Below are 12,429 nucleotides of genomic sequence, written 5' to 3'. Positions count from 1 at the left end.
TGCACAGCTCTGACCGGCGCGAAGCGGCACTCGCGCTTTGGCCACTGCACTCGTTCCCGCAATCCGTGCGAGTGTGAGCGTGAGTGCCAGACGCGGAAAGGCAGCCTTCTCCCTCCATCTATATGTACACGTGACAAGTGGTGGACTCGCGTCCACCGTCGCCGCCCTGACGCGGACACTCCGGGGTATCAACGGCCCGACCTCTCGCCTCCCCCCTCCCGGCCCGTCCCTGCTGGCCTCGGCAGCCTGTCGCTCGCTCACGTAAACTTGGTGTGGATGATGTCTGGATTCTCATGCCAGTCGTCGATGCTCACCCACATCTTGCGGAACGTGCTCAGCCCCGCGAGGATGCTCCCTCCGATCCAGGTCGAGTACTTGCGCTCCGGCGGCGCAAAGATCTTTATCCTCATGTCCTTGACCGCGAGCTTCTGCAGCTCCGTCAGCAGCCGGTCGCCGAAGCCCTTGGTGAGCGTGCTGCCGCCCGACAGCACGATGTTGCTGTAGAGCGACTTGCGCAGGTCCAGGTCCGTCCGGCTGATGGCGTCGACGACGATCTGGTGCACGCCCTGATACTCGAGACCGATGATTTCGGGATCAAACAGAATCTCGGGTGCTCGGAACCGCTCGGGACCGATCTGGGGGGGGAGAGAGGAGGGTCAGCACAGCACAGCACGCCACGCCACGCCACGCCACGCCCGTCGTCGGCGGAACCGAAGAGGCGAGACTTCCTTGGCCTCTGCTTACCATTAACCTGTGACCGTCGGGCAGGACGTATTCGGCAAACTTGCTCTCGCTCGCCTTGACGCCGACCCAGTCCCGCTCCTCCCTTCTCGGATCGTGCGCGACGTACGATACGCTCTCCTTGATGAGCCGCACCACCTCCTTCTCGGCGCTCGTGTGGAAGACGTAGCCGCTCTTGCGCAGCAGCGTCTGCAGGTACTCGGTGACATCGCGGCCGGCCACGTCGATGCGGCGGATGCTGCTGGGCATGGCGAAGCCCTCGTACACGGGCACCGCGTGCGACACGCCGTCACCCGAGTCGAGGACGATGCCCGTCGTCCGCCCGCTCGCGTACAGGGAGAGGACCGCCTGGATGGACGTGTGGAGGGCGGGCACGTTGAACGTCTCGAACAGGATTTGGGCCGCCGTGTCGCGGTTGCTCCGAGGGTTCAGCGGTGGCTCCGTCAACAAGACGGGGTGCTGTCGAGGGGTAGGCCGTCTGGTTAGCAGCGTCACGACGACGACAACGACGATGACGACGACGACGGCCAAGGCGAGCGCCGTGGAGAGACGACGAACCTCTTCGCTCAGCGTCTTGAGCCCGTCACCGTAGACGTACTCCCATATCCGCTCCATGTCGTCCCAGTCCGTCACGATGCCGTGCTCCAGCGGGTAGCGAATCTTCAGCAGGCCTCTGAGCTCCGTCGCCGCCTTCTGCCCGATGAAGACGTCGCCCTCCAACGCACCAGCCAGCACCCTCAGGTGCTTGGGCCGGCCGACCCAGGACGGGAAGTAGCACTTGGGGAGGTCGTCCCCGGCGAAGCCGGCCCGGATCGTGCCCGAGCCATTGTCCAGGACGATGGGAGCGTTGTGCAGGAGCTCGGCCATCTCGTCACGCGCAAAGTTCGCGTCTCTCGATCAGCCTCGGCCGGAGTCAGGCACCGACAAACGACAGGGACGCCCTGGCAGGTGAAGGCGGCTTGCTGCAACATGCGCCCACGTCCAACGGCCACGGTCGCTTCGAACCTGGTCAATCTTCTGCAAGGGTCGTCGAGGTCGAGCGGACGGTCTCGTGGCGGGAGGAGCTAGCAGGACTCTGGCCGGCATCCAGGAATCGGCCGTCGATGGCGGTGAGTCGAAGGGGTCGAAGGGGTCGGACGGGGGAGGGGGGGGGGGGGGGTGGAAGGAATGTCGATTCGCAGCGCAGGCTCGCAGGGCGCGTTCGCTGGAGCCTAGCAGCAGCTCCCTAGCTCCCTTCAGCGGCCAGCGGCCAGCGGCCAGCGGCCAAGCAGGCAGGCCAGCACTGTCATCCGTGCCTGGAAGGGTGGGGGAGTCGATCAAATCACGTGCCGGTGCATGATGGACGGCCGGCCCTTGGCTCGCCTCTCTCTGCCTGGAGAGCGGCGGCACATTTTTGCGGCTCATTTGCGCCTCAGGCAGAACCACTTAAACTCATGCGCGTTGATGCGCGTCTCCCTCCAGCCAAACCGCGTCGTCAACGTGTGCCCTGGCCTGCCCGACGTACCGCCGCACCCTTGACCGCCTTTCACCCTGCAAACGCATGTTCGCGAGCGGACGTACGGAGTACTGACGGACAAACCGACCACCTTTTCGGACGACGGACCCTGCGACGACGCTCCTCCGTCGCGCACTCCCATCCTCCCGTCGCTCATCCGTCCTTGGACCTTGCGGCACCGCACCGGAACCTTTCCATCGCGCGTTCCTGAACGGCCAAGATGGTCAAGGCCGCCGCCGCCGCGGGCCCTCCGCCGACGGGCCCCGGCATCTACAGTGCCACGTACAGCGGGGTGAGTGTTGCCATTCCATCCGATGGCCTCGACCGGCTCCGTCGACGGGTCGTCGGCCGAGCGGGCGAAGCGGATGGCGGCCGAGGCGCGTGCAGGCTGTGCTGACCGACGCAGATACCGGTGTACGAGTTTCAGTTCGGAGCCGACCTCAAGGAGCACGTGATGCGGAGGAGGCACGACGACTGGATCAATGCGACGCACATCCTCAAGGCCGCCGGCTTCGACAAGCCGGCGCGGACGCGAATCCTCGAGCGAGACGTGCAAAAGGACGTGCACGAGAAGATCCAGGGCGGCTACGGCAAATACCAAGGTAGGCAGGCCGCGACGACTCCCGCGCACGCTCGCCGCGTCCGCCTCGGATCCATCCGACGTGCTCACCTCGACCGCAGGCACCTGGATTCCCCTGGACACGGGCGAGTCGCTCGCGCAGAGACACAGCATCTACGAACGGTTACGACCCATATTCGAGTTCGTGCCGGGCAACGAGAGCCCGCCGCCGGCGCCGCGGCACGCGACCAAGCCCAAGGCCTTCAAGGCTCGAGCGGCACCAGCCGCTCCCAAGTGGGCAGCCAACAAGGCGAAGCCGCCGCCGGCGGCGGCGCTGATGCACAGCGCCTCGATGGCGTCGTCGGGCATGATGATGGCGGAGGAGTACGAGCACGCCGACGCCACCATGGGCGGCGACGAGGACACGCCCGACAACCTCACGGTCGGCTCGGCGTCGTACATGGCCGACGAGGACCACTTTGACATGTCGCACATGTCGACGGGCCACCGGAAGCGCAAGCGGGAGGAGCAGATGCAGGACCTGTCGGAGCAGCAGCACGGCGTCTACGGCGACGAGCTCCTCGACTACTTCCTCCTCTCCCGAAACGAGCAGCCGGCGGTCAAGCCGGACCCGCCGGCCAACTTCCAGCCCAACTGGCTCATCGACGCCGAGAACCACACGGCACTGCACTGGGCGTCGGCCATGGGCGACATCGACGTGGTGCGGCAGCTCAAGCGCTTCAACGCCTGCGTCAGCGTGCGGAACATGCGGGGCGAGACGCCCTTTATGCGGTCCGTCAACTTCACCAACTGCTACGAGAAGCAGTCGTTTGCGGCCGTCATGAAGGAGCTGTTCGAGACGGTCGACGTGCGGGACAACGCCGGCTGCACCGTCATCCACCACGCGGCGGTGATGAAGAACGGGCGCGTCTTCAGCCCGTCGTGCTCGCGCTACTACCTCGACCACATCCTCAACATGGTGCAGGAGACGATGGACCCGGCGGCCTTTCAGCAGCTGCTAGACGTGCAAGACAACGAGGGCAACACGGCGCTGCACCTGGCGGCGAGCCGGAACGCGCGCAAGTGCATCCGCTCGCTGCTCGGGCGCAACGCGTCGACGGACATTGCCAACAACGAGGGCGTGCGGGCCGAGGACCTCATCATGGAGCTCAACGCGAGCAAGAAGGAGCGCGGGCCGCAGCGGTCGTCGTCGCCGTTTGCGCCCGAGTCGCAGCGGCACGCCTCCTTCCGGGACGCCTTTGGCGCGTCCAAGGCGTCGTCGACGTCGAGGAGGCCGGCGCCGTCGTTTTCGTCGGCGGCGGCGACGACGGTGCAGTCGCGGATATCGCCGCTGATGATGGAGAAGTTCCAGGACCTCGCCAAGAGCTACGACGAGGAGTGGCAGGAGAAGGACGTGGCCGAGGGCGAGGCGCGGCGCATCCTCGGCCACACGCAGGCGGAGCTCAACGTGGCGCGGCAGCAGATTGCCGAGCTCGAGGCACAGCTCGAGGCCGACGACAGCGCGGCCAACATGTCGAACGAGGCGAACCTCGCCAAGCACCAGGTGCTGTCGATCATAACGCACCAGAACAGGCTGCACGTGCACCGGGCCGTCGACGGCGACCTCGGCCGGCTCAACGGCGAGGCGCAGCAGCAGCAGCATGACGAGCAGCAGCAGGGGCAGTCGCAGGAGCAGCGGCTGTCGCTCGCGCGCCAGCTCGGCCAGATGCTCGCCGACCAGCGACTGGCCGAGGCCGAGTACGTCGACGCGCTCAGCATGGTCGGCGTCGGGGACAAGATTGAAAAGTACCGCAAGCTGCTCAAGCGATGCCTCGACCCCAAGGACGGCGAGACGCTCGACACGAACCTCGACAGCCTCATCGACATGATGGAGGAGGAGAGGGACGTGCACGAGATGCACGAGCCTCGGCCTCCTCCTCCTCCGGCGGCGGCGGCGGCGGCCAACGCGGAGCCGATGGACCTGACTCTCGGACCGTAGTCGGACCCTCCCTCGCCCCGACGGCTAGACGCAATGTCCGTCTTCCGTCCGGCGGGCTGGGGGTGTGCGGGCAGGCGGCCGATTGGCGGCAGCCAGCCAGAGGATGACGAAGAAGGGCAAGAAATCACGACGAGACGACGGCCGGTGATGGGTGCGCGGCGTTGTGCGACGAGTCGGGTCGCTGTTTGGGTTTGACGAGGCCGAGGTCGGCGCCGGTCTGGATGCGTGAGTAGACGCAGGCGTGAGGCATCGGCCCCTGGTCGCTTCCATCGACGGCGGCGGTCCGGCCACGCCCCAGGGACATGGGAGGGACGGCGCCCCGGCGCGGCTGAATATTGATCTGGCGTTGCGGCAGCAGTCATGGGTGGGCGCCGAGGAATGTTTCGGCTCGCGCGCCTCTTCTGCACGAGGGAGCGGCATGCCAACGTCGCAGGTTCGGACGAGGACATGCATTATTTACTGGACAGACGGGTACACGAATCACTGTATACAGTGCGAGTGCGCGAGTGCTTACGGCACCAGCACGCCACGAGTACTAGGTAGGTAGTCAAGTGCTTACTAGGTCTAGTAGTTAAGTACAAGGACACTGCTGGATGGTCGGTGGCCAATACCGTACTTGCGCACTAGGCACCGACGTCGTACAGCACCTTGCGCCTGTATTGTGCGAGCACGCACTGTCTGTATGTCGGCCAGGGCCATGTGTCATGGCTGGCTGACCTTGACCTGCCCGTAGGTGCAAGTACTGTGCAGTACTGTAAGTACTCCTGTAGGTGCACATGCACTCGAGTACTTGCAACTACAGTGTATTGATTGCTTGCGTGGCACGGAGTTTGAAGTGCTCCGTGCATGAACAGTACATGTAAAAATTACAGTAATTGATGTACTTGATTAAGTACGGAGTATTACTCCGTAAGTACTTGGTAATTAACTTCTAGGTACGGAGTACGGAGTACTAGGTTCCTAGTAATTACTTGGTTGCACAGCGGAATCCGAGCGGGGACGGGACAGGCTGAGCTGATAGTGCGGCCATACTTACCAACTTACTAGTAGGTAGGTTCTTAGTACTAATGTAGGTGCCTATAAATGTACCTGGCTTAGTGCCTAGTACCTAGCTGTGGCTACACGAGACACCTACCGAGCTGGCCACTAGCCGCCATCAGCAGGTGCTTCGGCACTACCTTGGGGGGGGGGGGGTGCGCGACCTGCTGCAGGAACAGCGTGGCGGGCACCGTTGGACTGGCTGTCTTGTTCACATGCATGTACATGTACAGTAATTGCTTTGCATGTACCCCGAGTACTGCAAGTATACTGTACAACTAGGATGGTTGATACCAGGAACCAGGTTCGCATGCAGATGTGCGGCCATGACGCCGAGAATTCAGACAGCGGCACCCACCTCTGCACACGTCGGAATTCATTGCAGCATGTACGCGCGGTTGGGTGCATTCATCTCCCAAGGCAATCCATAATTCCGGCGCGCGCTGGCATGGTCGGAACGGAACGTACGAGAAATGTGCCGACAGGGAAATCAGGTTCGTCATGTGCGTCCTGGCGCAAATCATCTTGTCGGCCGTCCATTTCCAGCACGCACCCACTTGAACGCCAGAGCCAGCTCGGGACACGACGCCTGCCGGGCGGCGACATGACTCTTTCCGACGACCCGCGTCACGAGCCGGCAGGGAGCGAGCGTCGGTGGCCAAGGTGCCGTCCGACCCTGCCGATGCCTCGGTCCCAATCCTTGGCCGGCTGGGTCCCTTTCCCACCCAACCCTGGGCGGTGCTGGTCGTCAACGAGACAAAGGAGGCGTTCCGAGGGCAGCTGAAAGGGTAGCATGGCGAGGAACGGCAGACGAGGAAAGCAAGGCGCCGATGGGTGGGACGCGGTCGATTGACAGGCCGGTCGATCGGTTCGGGCACGTCGTGCGTTGAAAGGAAAGATGGCCATAGCACGGCCAAGACTCTCAAAGTACGGAGTACGGCGTGCAAGTACGGAGTACAGGTACGGAGTACAGTACGTGTATTAGTACCTACTTGGGTGTACACATGTCCGCGTACTGTAGATGCCTTGGTACTCGGATATGTATGCATACTTGGATATAGCGACATCATGCCACATGGCGAACAACTGCATGCACACGAAGCTGAGCCACTAGAGCCGTGCGCGGTGTCGATTGCGCGAGTACTAGGGAGTCGAATGCACGCAGGTTTGCACGGCGCACGACGTCAGCGGCAGCAGTACCTTGGGTTTTTTGGGTTTATTCGCTTTTATGATGATCATTTCAGCAACAGATAACAATTACCTATGAACGTTTATAGTACGTACTGTACTGTACTGTAGGGGTGGGCGTGCTCTGTTCTCCGTGCAGTTATACAGTCATGCACGCTGGCGAGTGCAAGTAGCGGTGGTCGTGCCAGGGATTACTGTAGTCGCTGGAGCATTACCTGCAGTACAGGCTATTACAGGGCACCTCCTACTGTACGCCGCAGGAGGTGTGCTCGGTACGAGCAGTGCCGATACAGCACTCTGTACGTGGGGAAAGGACGTGTGGGGTTCGTGTCATCGTGGGTAAGTGCTTATCCGAGTACTAGCGAGTATAGGGGTAGGTGTACTCCGTACTGTACTTGGATGTACACCCAAGCACTTGAGGAATCACTTGCAAGCATTACAGTATTAATACTTGCTCCGTACGGCATTACTAAAGTACTCGTCTCCAAGCACAGAGCACATGTAGTTGCATACACCTCATTACATAAGTACATGCGCGCTGACGTGTTCATACCGTACTGTACATTGCATGCAAGGTGCTATTCCTCCGGCAAGGACCAGGCTGTGCTGATCAGGCTTGTCGGCCGTCATGACGGCATGCTCCAAAATAGCAACGACAGCGCGGAACCGGCCCACGGGCTGGTGTCGCAGCAAGGGATGACGTATACGTCGACGAGCAGCCACGGACATGACGAAGGACGGGTACCGCGCAGGCCAGGTGAGACGGCAGGATTCCTGCCGCGGCGGGTGCCAACCGATGCTTTTTCGGCCACGGCGCCGTGCGGCAACGGAATGCAGTTTTGCTGGAGGCTGACGACGAGGGACGATGAGCGGGGGGGCGTTTGGGGGGCGGGCCGGCACAGAGGTGCGCATGCCAGTCAGGCCACGACCGCCCGCACCTGTCCCGCAGCGGCTCTTCCCAGCACCTGTCCCGGCGAGCGCACCCCTCGGCGAGCGCACCACTCGGCAATGCTCGTAAATTGCTGTCAAACACAGTCTCACGGCCGACATCTCGATGCCGATGGCTGGAGACCTTGGCGCGCTTGACGAGCGGACGCAGGATGTTGGCCCGACCGAGCATCAGCATCGGAAGCCCGCGTTGCGACGTGGCATGGCACCTTTGTTTCGAGACGGCATCGGCCACCGCCGACAAGGGGCCCAGGTCGTCTCGGGACCACTCGTGGGCACCGATGGCACGGTGCGCAGCAAGCACGATGCGACACGAGGCCTGTCGGGATCAAAAGGTCGTCGGCCGGGTCAAGGCCCGGGCGGAAAAGGAAAATGCAGGACCGCGCAGGCAGGCGACGGTCGTCGAGCAGATGCGATGCGGCTCTCGCCGCCTGCGGGGCGTAGTCTTGGCGGCATAGGTTGTGGGTAGCACGACGAACAACTACGGGGCACCAACACCAAAGGGGGGTGTGTGCCGTACTTGATTGCCAGTAGCGGTGATGAAGTATTACTGTACTCCGTACTCCGTACAGCAAGTAAGTAAGTAGATGGAGGGCACCTGCACGGACGAAAGTCGTACAGGCAGGCAAGTACAGTAATACCGTACTGTAGGAGTCGCGGAATAAGCATCCGCCAAAACAAACTCTGTACGGAGTAATACATGTACAGTATACCTAGTATGCAAGTACGTACAGTAATAAATTACACCCACGACCAAGTACCGAAGGACAAGTACGGGACAGGCCTCCAAGCGCGGAGCGTACATTACATGCACAAGCAGTGGATGCAGGCCTCGCAATTACAGCAGTTGACGCCGTACTATACGTACCTATTAAGGGACAAGTGCTCTGCGCAGAATGAGCCATCCTGACAGTTACTCCTCGGCATAGCGGTTGCTTCCACAGCAAGTAAATGCCATCCTTGCATCTACATGTGCAGTGAGTGGTTGGGCCCGTTTCGTCGTCGCGCAGCCATACCTCGTCGCACTCGCACTCTGCGTTTGAATGCGTCGGCCGTTTCTCGTACCGGCCAAGGAAGTAGAGCACTCCTTGACTTGCTGTACTTGCTCCGGTGCTTAAGGAACGCACGCACCTTGCCGCACAGGTACTTGTACACCTGCTATCGCGAGTGCACGTGGCAAGCAATGCAGCGACTCTGCGCCTCCTTGCACCACAGTACTCGCAAGTGTACCTTGCAGCGCTGTAAGTGTACACCCAAGTTGGTGGTTACCGAGTATTAGGCATACACCTACTGTGAGTACTCCGTACACCGTACTCCGTACATGTACGGAAGTTGGTAGTTTTTACTTGCTACCTAACCATTAGGTACTCCGTACTTATACAACGACATGTAAGTACCGTAAGTGCTCTGTACGGAGTCATCTACATGTACAGAGTGCAACTACATGTACAGTACGGTGTACGGAGTACTGCAGGTAAGGATGTCCAGTGGTGGCCCACGTAGCATCAGCACGCTGCAGGTGCCTGCGCCCACCAGAGGAAATGGCTGGCCAGGGTATGGGAGGCAGGGTACCTTTTGTGGGGTCGCGTCCAAGTCTGCATTCTAGAAGACTGGTTGAAGGGGTTGCTGCCGGTGGGTCATCTCAGCTGGGCAGGGTTTGCAGTGCCGATCACAGCGTTTTGGATAAAAGGCCCATCGCCGCAGCCCCTCGAGTCTAGACGCCGTCGTTTGTCGCCCGCGGCGATTCCGTCGCCAGCAGGCAGCAGAGGGAGGATTCGGTCGAGTTGAACCGTGCATGCGTAGCAGGAGCACCCGCATCCTAGCGCCCTGCACCGGCGCCCAACACCCGGCACGCTCCTTGCGGGCTGCTCACGTCAGAGCCGTTGCGCGTGGGTGGTGTTTGCCGGCGCATTCGTGCACGGAGTAGGTAGAGTGGTCATGTCCGTTCCGATGGGAAAGGCGTTGCAGCGCACAAGAATTTGTCCAGCGGCGCAAACGAGTGCGCGCGAGCACAGGTGCCACAGGTGCCGTACGTAAGCAGATGGAAGCTTGAAATGGCAACCAAGTATTATTCCTTGCAGTGGTGGGTGCAAGCAGCAAAAGCAGCAAGGAGAGTAAGTACTTGGGTGGAGTTACTACTTGCACTGTACCTGCATATTCCGTTGGGATTCGCAGTTTCGCCGGAACTAACTACCACCTGCGCTGTACTGGCATATTCCGTTGGCATGCACCAGCGTACACGCAAGTACTAGGTACTTTACTTACTCGCCCATGCATGCACGACGTGTCCATGCGCCCCGTACGAGCGCACACGCATCGCTCCGGGCACGGGCACGGGCACGAGCAGATATGGGAGCTCGTCGATGTTGACCCAACAGTTGCGTTGCTTGCACCGACTTACTTGCCATTACCTGCCATTCCTTGCAATAGCCAGCGATGCATGCAAGCCTACGGAGCGGGCCCGTGGCGATTGGGCCACGACAGCCGGTGCCGAGAGCTGGCTCGCGTGCGTCCTTTGTTATCTCTTGGCACTTGGCGCTCGACTCTCTTGCCCCAACGGACGGTGCGTGCATCTCGTGACTTGTTTGCTTCTTTCGCATCGCGCGCCGTCCATTGCCCGACGGTTGCTGCCTCTGCGGCATGGGTGCATGCGTACAGAGTAGAGTACTTGCTTGCATGCACTTGACTGTCGTGTGTTGATTTGATGCGTACTTTGGTAGGTGCACGGCAAGTACAAGTACGCAGGGAATAATGATAACAAGGCATGCCCAAGTACGGGCAAGCATGCAGGCAATACCACGTAGCGTTGCGTGCGTGTGCGGTGCAAGCAGGTGAAAGCAACGGCCGCGATTGGCCGTGGACCCATACCTGTCTCTGCTTGTTCCTGTCAACCCACGAGCCTCTGCGGTATGAGCCTCTGCGGCAGTGGCAGTGTTCCAAGTGCTCAACCAAATAATTACTGTGCTGTGCAGCAACTACGCCGTCTTGTCGATGCCAGACTTGGTCCCGACGCAAGGTCGGTGCTCGACCGACCTGCAAGTCATGGTGCTGCAAGCGCATCTTGCTAGTGCTCCAGCCCGGACACTTTTTGTGCTGCGCTAGCCGTCACTGGCACACCTACTTACTCCTTACGCACGCTCGACGGCCAGTCCGGTGCCCTCGCGCTCCGGCTCGCCTCCTCCCGCACGCTCGACAATCCATCTATCCGGTGCCCTCGATCCGTAGCGAGCAGGATTTCCTCTCGACTCGACTCGGCTCGGCGGCCAGCCTTTCGACCGCCACCGGCCGAATGCGTGCCTGCCTTTCTGCCCATGCGACTGCGTGCTCCGCGTCGCATCATCCGTCCATCCTTTGCCGGGCCCGTCCTCTGCCTCGCCGTGCTTGTTCTCGCCACCTCGACAACCATGGCGCCCCCTCGGCGGTCCTCGTCGGTCCCAACCAGGCGGCGGCGGACGAGGCCAGCTGAAAGAAGGACAATCACAGTGCCGAACCGGCTCCTCTGGCCTGCGTGACCGACGCCACACCCACGGCCCGCAAACGACGAGCGTCCCGCGCGTGCCCCGACGACGCCTAGCGCCCACGGCCGGCGCCCCTCCTCCACGCGCACTCCTCCCTCGGTAGGGCTCACCCCCCCTGCACCACCCACGCGCGGCGGCGGAGGCGGCACAGGATCGTGCGGCTGCTGAAAGTTTCATGCCGTCCGACGACGGCTGCGACGCCAGGCACGAGTGCCGTGGGGGTGCCTGCGGCGGTTCGTGGCCGACGCATGCGTGGTACGGAGCACGCACATGGAGCCTATTCGATTCGCGACGGCACGTTGAACGACGAGGCGGACGAGTGGACGTGCATGTACTTGCGTGCGTACGCATCGTACCGTCGTGTGCGGATACGACTGTTTTGCACAGAGTGTAGAGAAAGTCATGCTTGAGACGTACATGTACTCGGGTGCATACTTGCGTATCGTTGTGTGCGGACACGACTGTTTTGCAGAGTGCAGAGCAAGCCATACTGTAACTACCTAGTAATTAATACTAGGTTAGTACTTACAGCAAGTACTTGGGACATGTACTTGCGTGCATACTTACCTAGTACAGTACGTATCGTACCGTTGTGTGCGGATACGACTGTTTTGCAGAGTGCAGAGCAAGTGAGGGACGTACATGTACTTACTTGCGTGCATACGTATCGTACCGTTGTGTGCCGATACGACTGCTGTGCAGAGTGCAGTTGCAGAGCAAGTCATACTTGGACAAGGTACAGGTACTTGGCCGCTCGCGCATGCCTACTACCTGCTCGTGGTACCCAGGACACCGCACGGTGTGTGCACATGCGATGGCCTCGTGCTCTCACCAGCCGCCGCGGCACAGCATGGGTGCACAGGCACTGCTTGCACGCATACGGTGCTCGCACGCACAACGCACAGCAAGTCATCGCAGCGGCATCTCGCACCACCGCACCATG

The 12,429-nt window shown here is 61.2% G+C and overlaps 3 protein-coding genes and 1 pseudogene across 3 annotated transcripts; 1 reads left to right on the top strand and 3 right to left on the bottom strand.

The window, feature by feature from the left end:
* Nucleotides 1-257: 257 nt before the first annotated feature.
* On the bottom strand, nucleotides 258-1,608 carry DCS_01756 (Actin-related protein, ARP1 class; the record flags this gene model as incomplete). Its single annotated transcript, XM_040799087.1, has 2 exons — nucleotides 258-635; nucleotides 745-1,608. The coding sequence occupies 2 exons, from the start codon at nucleotides 1,606-1,608 to the stop codon at nucleotides 258-260; spliced, it is 1,242 nt and encodes a 413-aa protein (XP_040659970.1).
* Nucleotides 1,609-2,456: 848 nt separating this feature from the next.
* On the top strand, nucleotides 2,457-4,794 carry DCS_01755 (ANK-repeat protein MBP1; the record flags this gene model as incomplete). Its single annotated transcript, XM_040799086.1, has 3 exons — nucleotides 2,457-2,528; nucleotides 2,643-2,838; nucleotides 2,918-4,794. The coding sequence occupies 3 exons, from the start codon at nucleotides 2,457-2,459 to the stop codon at nucleotides 4,792-4,794; spliced, it is 2,145 nt and encodes a 714-aa protein (XP_040659969.1).
* A 124-nt stretch (nucleotides 4,795-4,918) lies between these two features.
* On the bottom strand, nucleotides 4,919-5,098 carry DCS_01754 (uncharacterized protein; the record flags this gene model as incomplete). Its single annotated transcript, XM_040799085.1, has 1 exon — nucleotides 4,919-5,098. The coding sequence occupies one exon, from the start codon at nucleotides 5,096-5,098 to the stop codon at nucleotides 4,919-4,921; it is 180 nt and encodes a 59-aa protein (XP_040659968.1).
* Nucleotides 5,099-11,089: 5,991 nt separating this feature from the next.
* DCS_01753 lies at nucleotides 11,090-11,650 on the bottom strand (annotated as a pseudogene).
* Nucleotides 11,651-12,429: the final 779 nt, after the last annotated feature.

The sequence above is a fragment of the Drechmeria coniospora genome, chromosome 01 (assembly GCF_001625195.1).
Source record: "Drechmeria coniospora strain ARSEF 6962 chromosome 01, whole genome shotgun sequence".
NCBI lineage: Eukaryota > Fungi > Ascomycota > Sordariomycetes > Hypocreales > Ophiocordycipitaceae > Drechmeria > Drechmeria coniospora.
This window is presented reverse-complemented; position numbering and strand designations above follow the sequence as displayed.